The 16,193-nt window shown below is 43.7% G+C and overlaps 1 protein-coding gene and 1 pseudogene across 1 annotated transcript; one reads left to right on the top strand and one right to left on the bottom strand.

Annotated features, from left to right (window-relative positions):
* The first annotated feature begins 1,988 nt into the window (after positions 1 to 1,988).
* On the top strand, positions 1,989 to 6,176 carry LOC123120691 (uncharacterized; annotated as a pseudogene).
* A 307-nt stretch (positions 6,177 to 6,483) lies between these two features.
* Positions 6,484 to 8,146, bottom strand: LOC123125044 (uncharacterized). Its single transcript, XM_044545579.1, has 5 exons — positions 7,949 to 8,146; positions 7,585 to 7,801; positions 7,345 to 7,506; positions 7,174 to 7,237; positions 6,484 to 7,051 (listed from the first exon to the last, which is right to left on the bottom strand). The coding sequence occupies exons 1-5, from the start codon at positions 8,075 to 8,077 to the stop codon at positions 6,682 to 6,684; spliced, it is 942 nt and encodes a 313-aa protein (XP_044401514.1). The 5' UTR covers positions 8,078 to 8,146; the 3' UTR covers positions 6,484 to 6,681.
* Between the last annotated feature and the right edge of the window lie 8,047 nt (positions 8,147 to 16,193).

Below are 16,193 nucleotides of genomic sequence, written 5' to 3'. Positions count from 1 at the left end.
GCTGCAATGCCGAGTTGTGCAGTTGGAAATCGGTGTAGATGTGGTTGTTTGGATGACCCTATGCAGAAAAGTAGCAAAGTTTAATGATGCAGAAGTTTCGAAATGATAATAAAACATGACAAAGTAGAATGCTTATACCATTAGTGCATTGTATTGTTGGAATCCTGCCAGCATTCTTTGGTTCATTGGCATCGAGAATGCATTTCCAAGTGACGACTGCATTGAGGCACTTAGCAATGGGTTGTACTGCAAGTGCGGTGCAACCATTTGATTTGTCATAAACTCCAAATGACCCTACAAAAATGATAGATAAATGTCAATAAAATTATTTTTTCTATGTAAACCAAGCAGGATAGTTTTATACCCTCGATGTGCTTTCAGGTTGTGCTTGTAAAGAATCACCAGTCTTTCACTCTATGCTTACCGCCTCTCCGGACGCTAAAACCCATAACTTCAGCATACTTGTTATAAAAGGAATAAGCCTCTTCATCAGATAAAAAATTCATTCCAATCTTTGGTACCCTTTCATTAATACGATCTTTCGCATTGCTAGCTGCGGTTTCTTGCACATCCTGTATCAATCAATGTACATTATAGTTAATACACAGATGTTTAACAACCATGTTTATTTACCATCAGGGAAAAGGAGGATATGAAGACAAAAAATCACTAGGAAGATGAAAAGGAGGATATGAAGAATACAAGTAAGAATCTCACTGTTGGTGGTTCTGATCCATTATCATCATGGTTCCCATGACCACCCCCTGGAGAAGCCATCAGGGACGGACAAGAAGATCCTTCGCTTCAATCTCTAGGCCGCGCCAGACTCAGAGACGTTGCATCTGCTTGACGCTGTTGATTGATGAATGATAAAGAGTCTCCTGTTTGTTTCAGCAGGCTGTATTAATCTTTATATTTTCTGGTCCATTCCAATGCGATTTAGATATAAGGATGTTGTTTTGGCGTGATTAAGAGATCTGATTGGGCGGGATTATTCCCCTCCATTGTTTTATTCAGTTTTGATGACCAGCAAGTATTACGGGTCTTTTTTTTTTGGGGTAAAGCAAGTATTACGGGTCGATGCGTATTAGGAAGGATATTTTTGATTGTTTTTTCTGCGACTAAAAACGGCCCCACGAGGGGAGGCAGGGATGGGCGACACGTATCAGGGGCGCACGGATGGGCACAGGCAAGCCCCGTCCCACTATTACCCTAAAAAAATCAATCCCACATTATTAGCGCTGGATTAGTTACCATAGAAAACAAACGCATGCGTTGCAGATGCTGCCCCACCAAATTAGCTATCCAGTCAACCTATAATCTCTCGCCCATCTCTCGCCTGGACTAGGTAGCATATCCAACGCATGTGCTCCTTCCGATCCAACGGCCAACGAGTGGTCTCCATCGCCATCGCCGCCAGTTTCCGTTAGCACGAGTCTGATGCCTACCCTAGATCTCTCCTAGAAGTGTACTGTACAATGAAAAAAATAGCACGCTATTTCGCCGTTATAGCGCGGTTATAGCATATTCTGAAGGGAGACGTTACGTTTTGGCAAAATCGGCCGCTACGGCGCTAATTGCGTAATTAGCGCGCTACACACGCTATAACGTTGTAGCGTTACATGTTTTAACGTGCAGACCATGCAAAATTTAAACAACCACAGCCCAGCAAGCCCAGCAGGCCAAAACCAACCCACGACCACTACCTTTCTCACTCTTTTTATCTTGAAACTGTTTGAGACTTACAATTTTTATGTCCTAGATTTGGCCCTTATGCATATATTGCTTGCTCCTAGCAAAAATTTAGTTGCTTAAATACTTTATTTCTAGATATATTTGAAATTTTTTGTAAACGCTATTTTGAAATATAGCACGCTATAACTTGTGTAGCATTTGGAGAAGGGCCTCGCTATATTTTGTAGCGCGCTATTTTTGTTGTTGGTACTGTACCACCGCGCCGCCAGCCCCCAACCCCACCCCCGGTTCCGATGTTGGCTGTCCGCTGTGGCGGCGCCGGCGCCGGCGCCCACCTGACGGCCCAGAGAATAACTGCAGCTCGGAGTGGAAATGGCCGCGGGACCTTCTTGCCGCGGGCACCGGGGCCAGGGAGCTTACACACAGGGTTTCCTTCTCACCGTGCTCCCATCCCCACCGGATCGGTGCTTCATGGCCGTTGGTAGTGGCAAGTACTACTACTTTCTTCTGGGCAGCTCAGTTCCCTGATTCCACAGTTTATTCGGGCGTAATGAACTTTATGCCACTGCTTCTGCAGCGTTGCTCCCCTGGTCCTTCTCCTGGCATAGAGGATCGGCCCGTCATTAAAAACAAAAGGGACGAGGCATGGGAGGCGTTGAAGGCGGAGATGCTTGACATGTTCCGCCCTCTGATGCGCAGCGTAGCTGAGATTTGTTCGCTCCGCCGCGCATACGATCTTGAGGACTATCAAATCGGCATGGTCTTTGGTGCGTTTGAGTTTGAGTTGAATGACTCTGTTATATGTTCATTGTTTTAACTGTTGAATCACTCACATCATATGGATTATGTCTATTTGCAGGTGCATTTCTTGGATGTGTTGGCTGTTACCAACTGTGGAAGACGGCTCCTTCACTCTTTGTTGATGTCATGCTCGCCTTCATGTTCTATAGACTCAGTGTTGTATCATCAGAGTTGCATAAACGCCGCAAGTCAAACAGCTTGATAACCCGACTGAAATTTGGTAGTTTCCTTATTTTTTTAAATTGTTATTTTTCAGTTAAACGCATCAAAAGGGATTATATGATGCACAAAGTAACATAGATAATGGAGCAGATTGTATAGCAAACTACTACTCCCCCCTTTTCTTTTTACTCCGCATATAAACTTTGCCTCAAGTCAAACTTCCTAAAATTTGACCAAGTTTATAGAAAAAATATCAACACTCACAAAACTAATAATATCATTAAATGCATCATTAAATTAATTTTCATATTGTATATCTTTAGTAATGTACATGTTGATATTTTTTAATATAAATTTGGCTAAACTTCATGAAATTTGACTTAAGACAAATCTTATATGCGGAGTAAAAGGAAATGGAGGGAGTATCTTAGATCATTTCTAAGTTCTAACCCATCCCCAACTCCCAAAACCCCGCCCAATATTGCTTATATCTAACCCATTCCCTAAACTTAACTCCCAATGTTTTTTTGGTCAATTCTCACCTAACTTTGCATACAAAAACCAATTTGAACTATATTTCTACATTATTGCAGAAAAAAAGGGAAGGATGAAAAAAAATCCTTTTGACCCTTTTGTCAAATATATGTTCCGTGCATCTCCAGCAGGAGCGCACGTTGGCCGGCGGGGCTCGCTACGAACACCGCTGTGGCAGTGGGGGGAGGGGGAGGTGGCATACCAATTCGCCCTCGCTGATGCTTGAGACCACGGCACAATTTTGGAGGTGATGACAGTCAGCGCAGGGTGGGGGGAGTGGCTGCTGGGACCCTTGGGGAAGGTGTGCCAGGCACAGTAGGATGCTCGGGAGGCAGTGGTGTACTGGTGCAGCGGTGGGGAGGTGAGCTGCTGCAGTGGCTGCCGCAAGTTACGGCTCGTTGGAGGCAACGGGAGAAGGCTTGGGAGACGGAGATGGGTCACGGTGTGGCGGGAGTGGGCCGGGACACGGCCCACGGGGGTGGCTTTGCTTGTCATAGATGTCATCGACACAAGGTGGGGGTTGAGGAGGGAAACTTCCTCTCCCCCAGATACGAGTATTGGAGGGTGCAAAATATCTCAATTTGTCGGGAGGGAAGGGCTGTTTTTGAGAGCTTCCAATTTTTTAGGGAGCTAAGAGAAGTATTGCGGATGGGTTAGAGTGTGCTAACTCCCATAGTGGCAGTTTTTTTGGAGTTACAGATTTATTGCGGATGGGTTAGAGATGCTCTTACTTTTTGTACTTTTTAGTGCAGGAGAAGAGTATAAAGTATCCCTATGAATAAATAATAATACTAACACATTATCTTACTGGAGCACAAAGTCTTGTTCACAAATGTGTAGAGTGAACAAGACTTTGTGCTCCAAACAGATACTGTGAACACTGGACTGTTCCTTTGACTCAATACTGTTATGTAACTTAATAAAAAGTTATCAGCTTAATTCAAAACTATAGTCGCTTTGGGATTGAATTAACATATTTATAATGCATACACTACGGTTGTCTGGGTCACCGTCACTTGCACAAAATGCCATATACCCATTGCAAGACTCCTGACTTTATAAAGTTGTGAGAAATTACTACGAACTGAACTGTTAATATACATTTCACAAGTGACTGATCAGTGGCAACATTGATGTGTTCATTTTTTTAAATCACCAGTGGCTTTCTTTAGCAACCTCAAATAGCTTGTTTAGCATTAACTATAACTGTATTTACATTTGTGTGTATTTATAACCTAATGTCACTTTTTGTGAATTGCAAGTCATTCTACTATATTTTTTAATGGTCCAGTTTCATTTCTTTCTGCAGTAGTAGTTGTTCCACTTAGCCATATTTTTGGAGATTCATTGCATCACCTTCTCAATGTAGGTACCATACTTATCATGGTTTTGAAGGATATCAAGAAAAACTATGTCCTCCTGGATGCTATTAGGTCAGTATGCATTGTCTAACTGCTAAATCATTTAGTAGTCAGGTGCAACAGTTTTGTTTAGAGTTACCGCTTGCATTTTCAAATAACTCCTTCTAACGTTGAATTACAAATTCTTGAATGACAACTTATCCTCCAATTTGTACAGCACATAATTCTGTTTTTATGTATCCCTTTTCCCTTTCTACATTTTATTAGAACTTAGATAGCTTGTCAAACTGATATACCAACACTAAAACATCATAAGAATTATATTTCAGATCTATAGGTCAACCATAGTGGTAGCTAATGCTTTTTGGTGTTAAATTCATATCCAAGATGTGAACAGTAAGGCTTACATTCAACGTGAGTGATGGAAGAGAAAGATGGAGCAATTTTTCTTGCCCTCACTAGATTTTGTTCTTTGTATGTCACTTTGTTCTGCTGCCCGAGTTTAACTTTGTTTTTGATAGAAGTGTTAAGGGTTGTGGTTGTCTTACACTAATAATAGGGTGACAAAGATATTCATACTGCATATGAGTCACAAGCATTAACCAACGCATCATGTGTGGGCAATTAGCCTAGCAAAAATGGCCTAAAACAAGATAATGCAATGTTTCCATGGCCACATGAACAGTGATAACTTTGCTTCACATCCAGTAGGTAAGGAAATTTTGAATTGGCACATTCTCTCCCTGCTTGAGAATGCAGTTCATAATTCTGTTTGTCGAAGAATGCATGAAGTATCATTAAACTCTCATTGCACTGCATGCAAAGAGTACAAAAATGTGCAAATCACAAACTGTCGGATGCTTTCTTTCAACGTGTAATGGCATCTCATTCAGTCATTGAGTTGCCATTCAACATTGTTGGTCTAAAACGTATGTGTCTCTGCTCGAATTTTTGTCAAGCTTATCATTAACTTTGTGACTTAATATTGGAGCTTTGATATGTACATATGAAATATACTTAGTGTTGTTAGGGCTGTCACCATAAGTACAATCCTCCCACCAGAGGATCCGACTGTTCTATCTGTCAATTTTCTTATTTATCTTAGCTATACGAGATATATAGATGTTTGTAATCAGATTTCAGTAGTCTGCCAAGTCTTGATGGAACTCTGTATAGAACATAGATTCCTGAGCTATATACTTTGTGTAAGCATCTAAATTTTGTATCTGATAGGATATAAGTTGGGGTTAGCTCTCCGACCTTTATTAGTTATTAATATGAAATCGACAGTACCATCAAAAGACTTCAATAGATTGGGCTTCTTGATTTGATTATGAAACAACACAAATCTTTTTTATGCATTTCTTTTGGAGATGCTTCATTCAAGCACTAACTGAATGTTGTTTCATGACATAGAATGCCGGTTTTCCTCCTCTACATCTGTGCATTCCTATTTGATGTTGCTGGTGTGAAGAAGTATGGAAGGCGTGGTCTGATTTATTTTGTTAATTTGCTGAAAACCAGAGGCGGTATTCAAGAAATGTATAGAATTATGTGGTATCCTGGCTATATCTCTCCGTATGACGATTCTGAGGACTGGCTACGAGACTCTTAGATTCGGGTATAAAATATTGGAGCCGGTGTGGAAACTTTTGTGATAATGTAATATATGTGCGCATAAGTTCTCATTTGTACAAGCCGCCATGTTAATTACTAGTGGTATATACATCCATATTATTTGTCGCTGATTTAGTACAACTTTATTGAAGGGAGTATCTAACTTTTGAAAATCTACCAGTTGGTGTCTGATATTTGCGAGTGCTAGGATATATACTTGTGATGGATCAAAGCACTCTGAAGGTACAGTGTCTAATGTTGATACATATGTGGCCTCCCATGGAAAAGAAAGAGCAAAAGTACTCAATACATATAAAGCGGGGCGGAAGCCTTTTCGGTAAAGGAAGTACTCAATACATACGTGGCCTTCCACGGAAAAGAAAGAGCAAAAGTATATATTTTCTTTGTGAGGGAAGAGCAAAAGAAAACACGATTCATGCTAGTATGAAAAATCAAGTGAACTTGCTAATTCCCCGTGCATTACTTTTTGTGCTCGATATATACCTTATACTCATGATTTATTTTGATTATACGGTACACTCTCCGTCCATTCGGACGAGGCATCCGAGCCAATGCTTGGCATAGCTCCATCCATTTTGGCCTTCATCTTGGGATCAGCCTCATCAATCAGACGAAGGAACCTAGTTTGTGCTTGCTCCAACTCCTTCTGCTGGGCATTTGATGCGCCCTCCATCTTTGGCACACCGAAATATCGTGTGAAGTAGCTGAAGTCGTGAAACACCAGCATGCGCATCAACTCGATTTTCCCGTGTTTGGTCTTGGATAGCGCCAACAAGAAATTGAAGAGAGGATTCAGGAACTTCTTCACGCCGCTCAAGTCCGAAAGTACCGACACGGTATAAAGGAAGAAAACAGGAACCCTGCGGCGTGCCGATATTTTAGCACGCGAGACATGCAGAAATCAGCTCCCTGATTCAGTTTGTCTAAATCACATTTGAACTGTAATTGTAACCATGCTCGGTGAAACGCACGAACTAATTACCTGATGTAATCAAGGGGGACAATTCTTTTGTGGATATCCTTGATGGCCATTGTGACGCCGATGACTGAGTGTTCATCACAAAAAGTGCAGTTCAGTTTAGAAGAACGTCAAGTTCTCACATCACATAGGAGTAGCTAGGTAACAGAAGAGCAGATGGCAATGGTGACTAACCGAGCTGGACCCGGGTGATTAGGTCGTTGCAAAAGCCCTGTTTCCGGACATCCGCCGCGAGGACGCTGAGCTTGTAGAAGGCGTAGGCGAGCATGAAGTCGAGGCACGTCGAGGGATCCATCTTCCACATCTGCCACAGCCCCAAGCACGCCAGGAAGGCTCCTGCTCACGCGCGCACCAATGTTAAACACCTTGTCTTACGGTCAATGACAATCATGATGTGCGTGTACCCCTGCGCACCGAAAGGCATGCCGACGTGGTAGTCCTCCACGTCGAAGACGGTCCGGAGGGAGCGCAGCTGCTTCAGGTTGTCCAGGAGGGGCCGGAACGCACCGGCCACCGCGTCCAGCAGCGCCACCGTCGCCTCCATGTCGGCACCTGGATCCCGCGTGAAGCGGAAGCACTCGTCCGGCGCCGTGGGAGGTACGGCGGTGTTACCGTACCCACCGGCGCAGCGCTGCACGAGACAGGTCAGAGTAAGTCTAAGTCAAGATCTACATAGGTTTCTTTTCGACTTGAGCTATACGCCTATAGCTGGATTTTTTTGAGGGGTATACATATACGTACATACATAGATACAACAAGGATTGCGAGCGGTGCTCACCATCGTCAGGGAACGAGCAGTACGGAGGGGCGGGAGGCGGACCATCGAGTACGACCGGCGCCGAGAGGAGGACGGCGCCGGCACCTTGGCGACGAGAGCCACAGCGTGGGACAGGCTGGAGCACGCCATAATCGATGGGTACGTAGCGTTGAGGACAGGGTGGTTCGCGTCGTGTACGGATCGATCGGTACTTGTTTCGCCGCCGTTGCTTTTGAACTGCCCTAGCTAGCGTCGGGCCAACAGTTATATACACAGACGAAACCTGATCGATGCAGTACTCACGAATCCGGATATTTTCTCGGTAATAGAATTACAGTCCGGATATACACAGACGCTTTCCTCGGTAATAGAATTACAGTCTGCTAAGGCCTTATACAATGAGAGGTGCTTAGAAAGATGCTTAGAAAAATAAACCGGATTTTTCTAAAGCACCGGTGCCTATTTCTACAGAAGAGACGCTTAGTACAAATAAGCATCGGTGCTTAAGAAAAGCCTGGTTTATTTCTCTAAGCACCTCCCCTAAGCACCTCCCATTGTACAAGGCCTAATACATCTTCAGCTACACTCTCTGGCACACGGCGCAACCAACAAGCGGTGCTACCACCAGAACGGCCAATATTAGCAAGACTATGAGCAACTCTATTTTGATGACGCTTGCTTTTCTGTGGAATAAACCAACGCAACTCCAGAAGTTTCTTGATCTCTAGCATAAGATGTCCATAGGCGGAGCGAGCCAATGAATCATCTGATAAAGCTGCAACAACACACGAGCTGTAAGACTAAATCATAATTGGAAGATCTGACTGTTACATACTCATTGATAGTCCTTCTAGCACCGCACTAACTTCTGACTCTAGGGCATCATTGCAGTGAAATAGGTAACGATAAGCCGAAAAGATGACCACCCCATCTGAATCTCTAAGAATCATACCTGAACCCGTCCTCCTAGTTTCTTTCACAAACGACCCATCAACTAATAATGCCACCCAGCCAGGAGGAGGCCTAGGCCAAGGGGCATGATGTTTTACGCGTGGAGCCGGGGCTGCATGCACCACGTTCAGTGGCATTTTACCTTTAATCATATCCGGATATGAAGTAGGAGTACGTCACGGATCCTGATCGATTCCCCGAAAAAGAATCCTAACCGATATCGTATTTGTCTTGAATGGGTATGAAACATGTTTGTATAGTAGATGGAATGGCGCGCTCCGCTGCGCCCGGCTATAGCCGGGTTCTCCACATGCAAATTTAATTTAGCCACTATATGATTCAGAATTCTCACACATGCAAGAATGCACATTGCTACACATGTAGCCCATCAAATAGTTAACAATTGTACCTTCTCAAATGCTCCAAAATCCTTTATATTTTTTTTGAAACAAGGCAAAAGACTTGCCATTTTTATTGAATAAGAAGAAGATTGAAGAGTCTTGGCCAAAAGACCAGGTTACAAGCATCACTCTCACGGCATTATATTACACAAATATTCCGCCCCGGCAAGGCACCACATCAAAGTTTCCGCTTTGACGCGAGTCACAAGCACCCCGAGCGGAATTGCCGTGCTGTGGAACACACGTGCATTTCGCTCTTTCCAAATTTCCCGAGAGATAAGAAGCATAAGGGAAAGAAGCGCCCTTCGAGATTGTGACCTCCCGGAAGCTATGTTGCGCCACCACTCCTTGACGGAAACCATGCCTCCCCAATCCGTAGGATGGACATCATGTAAACCAAGCCATGTTTTAATCATTCCCCAAACTCTAACCGTGTAACGACATTGGAAGAGAAGATGAGCTGCTGATTGATCATTCCCCAAACTCTAACCGTGTAACGACATTGGAAGAGAAGGTGGGCTGCTGATTCTGGCGTTTGTTTGCATAGCGGGCAAAGTTACAGTTGGGCCAGCCCCTGTGCTGAAGCCGGTCTGCCGTCCAAATCCTATTGTTGATGACCAACCAAGCAAAAAAATGCATTTGGGAGGAGCCCAATTCTTCCACACCAAAAGAGACATATCTAAGTCGATAAGGCCAAGAAATTGTGCACGGTATGCCGTCATCGCCGAATATTGACCATCATTGGTGAGCTTCCAGGAAATTGAATCGGCCACGCCGGGGTTGAGTTGAATGCGTGATAGCTCACTCCAAAGGTTGACGGACTCAGCTATGTGGTTCACATCAAGCTTCCCACCAATGTCCACTCTGAAGACCCATGAGTTATTATGTAAGGCCTCTTGGACAGTGCAGTTTTTTCTTGCAGAGATCGCAAAAATATTTGGCGTGATGTCTTTTGCATTTGACATATTCAAATCAGCTAGAATCTCAATCGGGTCTTTTCATCCAGTAAGACCCAAACACATCGCGAAACTGTACAATTAATTGAAGTATGATCCAAAGAATCCCCCGTTGTTCACCGTGTCGGCCATCATTGCCGCTAGCTCATGATTCACCATTTGCAAATTTAAACATAAAATTTAGCACTTGAAGTCACACATCTTTCGCATCATGATAGATGACAATGAAAGCACTAGCATAGCCACAAAGAAATTCCCCACGCCCACGTCGTCACTCCCGCGGCGGCTCAGGCGAAACCCTAGCCCACCGCCGCCACCCCCTCCATCCATCTTCCTCCTCCCCCCTCGCCGCCGCCGGGGAGTTCCTCGTGTTCCCGTGCGTGCATCTGGCGGGGGAGGCTCCGGTCCTTCATGTCCTGCTCCCCGACGGCCGGTGACTCGCTTGATCCGGCTCAACGGCTTCCCTTGTGGCGCGCCCCGACTGCGTCGTCCGGTCTCTCCGGCTGCGCTCGGTTCTGGCAGGGTGTAGGCCGCCTGGCTTCTTGGTGGGTGCTGCACGCCCGGCGGTGCGTTGGTGCACCAGCGGCTGGTCCATGGCGGGGCAGGTGCGGGCAACCGTCGGATCCGGTCGGGCTCGCCGGATCTGGCTTGCTGGCTTTGGTTGGTGATGAGGTGGTTTGTGGTGGTCCTCCGGTGCTACTGGCGTGGTGGCGTTGGGGTGGTGTGCGGGCTAGTGGAGGTGTGGTGTGTGGGGATGTGTTTGGTGGGCGGTGCTCTTAGCGAAAGCTTGTGGGGCTTTGGCCGACCGACGGCGTGGGCGTCGTGTTACCTCCTTGGAGGCGCCGCCATGGAGTCCACCCCCCTGCACCCCCCTCCCCGAATCTAGCTCTTCGGGTGAAAGGCGCCTCTAAGACCCGGCTGGATCGGGCAACGACGTTGGCATTGTCGCTTCCCTATTTGGGGCGTCGCCTTGAAGAGCATTGTATCCCATTCGCGCTCTCCATGTTCTAGACGCTCGCGGCACTGCGGTCAGTAGGTGCCCGGCCGGCAGTGTGGCGGTGCTGTGTCCAGTTTGGCAACGACGATGATGGCTAGCAGTGCAGGGGCGCGGCAATGCTTCGGTTGTCGGTTCTTACCCGGCTTGCTCGACAGGTCTCTTCTGGGTCTCGTCGTGCCGTCGCGGAGTCGGAGCTGCTTGGGAGGTGCCTAGGTGGTGACAATGACAAGTGGCTGGTGGTCTTCGAGGAGGTGTTAGTTGGCGCCAACTCTGCCCATCTCTCCTGTGTTTTGGTTGTCTTCTTAATCGGAGTTGTCTGGCGCCTACGCCGATGGCCGACTGTTTGGCATGGGTCGGCATGGATTCCGGCGTTTGAGGCGACGAGGACTTCGTTGGTGGAAGTCGATGGTGAAATCGGAGTCGCTGACTCGTGGAGGAATGATGACGATGACACCTGGTGACGACCTTGATTTGGTGTTTCTTCTATGCAGCGTTGTTGTATCTTTGTGTGTTGTATGTATGTTGCCGCTGGCTGCAGACCAACCCACCAGGTCGCCCGCACCCGGCCACAGAAGTACTACTACTCACGCCCACCCATCACGTCGCCAGGAATTGAGGAGGAACACCATCTCAGGAACAGGTCAAACTGCAGCAGCCAACATACACCATCAAAGGAAAGGAAAAAGCTAACGCCCACACGTGTGGGCGTTTGCGCATCGCCCACACGCCTCCATCACCACTCATTTTGCCACGTATGAATAGATGACATCAGCAGGAATCTTTTTGGTTTTCGGCTTAAAAATGTTGTATCTCCTAAATAAAAAAGCGAACTAAAAATCCGTTTTCACCATTAAATCCGTCTCGACGAGATCTTCAAAACTAGACCCCATGTTGATATGTTTCGACGATTTTTTTTTGCCCAGAAGTTGCCATGATGTTTACACTGCAGTTGCCATAGGGCTTAAACTAAAGTTGCCATGTGGCAATTTTAGTTTGTAGATCATGGCAATTTTAGTATTTTGATGATGGCAACTCCAGTACTTTGACCATGAAAATTATTTTTTGTATGAACCATGGCAATTTTAGTTTATGGTTCATGGCAAGTCTAGTTTCTTGATTCCCCGTTTTATAAATGTCAAAATTTACTTTTAAATGTAGAAGAAAATAGCTGAAACATATCATGGCAACTTCAGTGTAAACACCATGGCAATTCATATGTAATAGACATGGCAAATTTTAATCAAAAAAAAATTCATCAAAACATATCAACATGAGATCTAGTTTCGAAGATCTCGTCGCGAGAGATTTAATGGTGAAAACGGATCTTCAATCGGATTTTTCGTTTAAGAGATAAAACATTTTAAAAACTGAAAATCCAAAAAAATTCCTGCATGCGATGACATGGCAATCTGTTTGCATTAGAGACGTGTGGTGCGTCTCCCTTCCTGCCACACGTGTGGCAATTATCGATGTCCAAAGGAAAAGCCATTCTAGAGCGAGGCCAGAGCCCCAGACACCACTGCGCCCACCCCACAACTGGCCCCATGCAGCAGGGACTGTACCGCCCGACGACTGGGCCCCACTCACGAGCCGATCACCAACAGTCATCACACACCCATTAATCCACCCACACACGTCGGGACTACCGCATCCCAAATGGAACGACCCCACACGCCTCCAAGGCCAGCTTCCTCCTTTGCAATATCTGGATTGTAAGACGCATCACTGTACGCTCGAAATCCTGCACTTTGAGATTGAATATATTGCAGTTGAGAAACAAAATCATCATTTTTAATAGAATTGATTTTGGGCTCATCTTTCTCCTCAATGAACGCAACACTTAGCATTGCTTTAGTAGCAAATATCACCCACATAAGACTCCATTTTTTGTTTTGAAAAAGAAAATCATTCTAGCTTTCCAAATATTCCATAAAAGTGTGAAAATGGCATCTAAATCCAAATCAGCATGTTGAGAAGAAAGAATTAAGTGAATTATATCAGAAGGATATAAGTTTGCATTTAGTTCATTAGATTTAAGCCCAAACAAGAACCATAAAGTCCTAGTGAAATCACATGTAAAGAAAAGATGTAAATCTGATTCCACTTCCCGACACCAGCAACATTCTTTTTTTTTATATGATTGGAATACCTGGATCCTCTCAGTCCTGAAGCTAAAGCTCTTCTTATAAGTCTCCATGCAAAGGTTTTTACTGTTGGAGCCCTGATCTTGCTTTTCCAAACCTGATTAAGTAGAAAGCTCTATATTTGAAATAGCATGATTTTGGGCTTGCATCCTTGGTTGCTCCTCCTGCATCAAAGCTTTGTAAGGACTTTTAGTAGTACATTGGGCATTTGGAGTATGAATCCAACATAAAGTATCTTCCATATTTGTATTAATGATAGGAGTTCGCATAATATTCCTTTTGAAATTATCTTCAAAGAACATATTAGTTTCGTCCTCGGTCATCCAATTTTTACTATTAGGTTTCCAAAGATCACTAACAACTTTAGGATAAGGCCCATCTAAATTTGGAGTAAGATGATTATAACTCTTTCCCAATTATTGCACCAAGGATTAGTCCAAATACAAGAGTTACCATTAGCTGACAAAAAGGAATATTTAGGAATATTACCATTAGCTCTCCAAATAGAAGAATTGTGAAAATACTTGGCTTTGAGAACTTTAGTCACATAAGAACCAGGATTATTAATAATTCTCCAAACCATCATTGCAACCATGGACTTATTCATAGTATTTATATCTCTAATTCCCAGCCCACCTTTATGCATAGGTTTACAAATATCATCCCAAGCTTTGAAGCAAATAGGTTTAGAATTATTATCTTTGTCAATACCTGTCCACCAAAACTTTCTGATAATAGAGGTGAGCTTATTAATAGTGGACTTACTTAACAGGATATTAGACATATAATATACAGGAAGAGAGGCAAACACAAATTTGATAAGAGTAGGTCTCCTTGCATGAGATAACCTGTTAGCTTTATAACAATTGAGTTTGGCTTTAATTTTGTCAATAATAACATTATAAGCCACAAATCTATTTTTTGTAAGTAAAATGAGAGGGTGGCCAAGATGAGTAGCATTATGATCCATATTTGGAGAAGGAAAGATACTCTTAATTTGGTGTCTCAGAATATCATCTGTATTATTACTAAAAAGTATGGTAGACTTACTCAAGTTAAGAGTTTGACCAGAAACTACACAAATTGATTAATAATACAGGCAATAATATTGGCATCATTATTACCAACTCTACCACAGACTATCAGGTCGTCGGCAAACATAAGCGAATGAATAGGGGGACAACCTGGACCTAACTGGATATTGCTCAAATGATTAGAATTTTAAAGCCCCTGCATCCAAAGCGGCAGTTCATTGACTGCTAGAATAAAAAGGTATGGAGACAGAGGGCAACCTTGTCGAATACCATGAGATCCCTTAAAGCTGCCAAATGGTTGTCCATTAATGTTAACAGAAAAAGTAGCAGATGAGATGCATTCCATGATTAAACTTATGAAATGACCAAGCAACCCTTTGCGCGTCAGTGCTCTTTTAATAAAGCACCATTCAATTCTATCAAAGGCTTTAGCTCCAGGATTTGAGAAGAAAAGAATGTGTTACTTCTTGAGCAATAATAATATTATTAGTAACCCTTCTGCCTTGAATAAAATCCTGTTGTGACTCATAAATATAATCAAGAAGAAGGTATTTAAGTCTATTTGCGAGAGTCGTTGTAATAATTGTTTGAACTACATTACAAAGACTAATGGGCCTGAAATCTTGAGGGATCTTAGCATTATTTTTCTCAGGAATTAAAGTGATACAAGTTCTATTAAGTTGGGGATGAAGTTTACCTCTTATGTAGAAGTCTTGAACTAATTTAATTATGTCATCTCCTATCCATCTCCAAGATGGTAAATAGAATGCAACATTAAGTCCATCTGGTCTAGGAGTAGCATTCCTCTTCATTCATTTTAGTACCTGCAAAATTTCTTATTTGTTTGGAATAGTAGGACAACTCATCATATTATCGTTGTTACTATGAAAAGAAGGTAAAGTGTTCAAGTTGGGATTACTAGTAGAGAAAAGATTATTGAAGTAGTTTATAAAGCAAGCTGCTATGTCATCTATGCTTTGTAACATGTTGTTGTTGTTGTTGTTGTTATTGTTATTATTATTATTATTATTATTATTATTATTATTATTATTATTATTATCATCATCATCTAGAATAGAACTGGTTCTATTTTTCCTTCTTCTTTTAAGAACTGAATTAAGGAAGTAACTAGTATTCCTGTCTCCCTTAGTAGCCCAATGTTTCTTAGCTCTTTGCCTATAATATCCCGTAAGCTTGGTCATGGTCCTGTCATATAAATCCACCAAGCTAGCTTCTTCATTATGGTCCTGAAAGTGAATGGGCTTAGACTGCAAGTTCTCAAGGTCTTTATGAATAACATCAAGTTGCTGCTTCAAGGGCCTCTTAGTTTTTCTCCACCTCCTGAGAGATCCTGCAAGCATAGAAGATCTAACATGGAAAGGTTTATTGTTAGTATTGATCCAATTATATTTTGTGTAGGGGAACGCAGCAGAAAACAAAAATTTTCCGACCTACGCACCAGCCTAGGACCACTATGGAGACTGCATACATGGTTTGATCTTTTTCGTTACTGACTCGTAGCGCAGCGGGAAGTAGAGTCGATGACGATCGGCGGTGCAGATCCCCGCAGCTAGGATTTACAACCTCCCAACCGCGAGGATGTATACCCTCATATGCTCCTCAGACAGCCCTCCAGGAGGCGGTCGAACAGCCCCCCGGACGGTGTCGCGGACAGCCCTTCGGGAGGACCCTCGAAACTCGGACGGTCACACGGACAGCCCTTCGGGAGGCACTCACGAACTAAGACCGAAACTACGATCTCTCTACAGAGTTGCACACATAC

The sequence above is a fragment of the Triticum aestivum genome, chromosome 5D, assembly GCF_018294505.1.
Source record: "Triticum aestivum cultivar Chinese Spring chromosome 5D, IWGSC CS RefSeq v2.1, whole genome shotgun sequence".
NCBI lineage: Eukaryota > Viridiplantae > Streptophyta > Magnoliopsida > Poales > Poaceae > Triticum > Triticum aestivum.
Note: the sequence above shows the minus strand (reverse complement) of the source record. Positions and strands in the feature narration are given on the sequence as shown.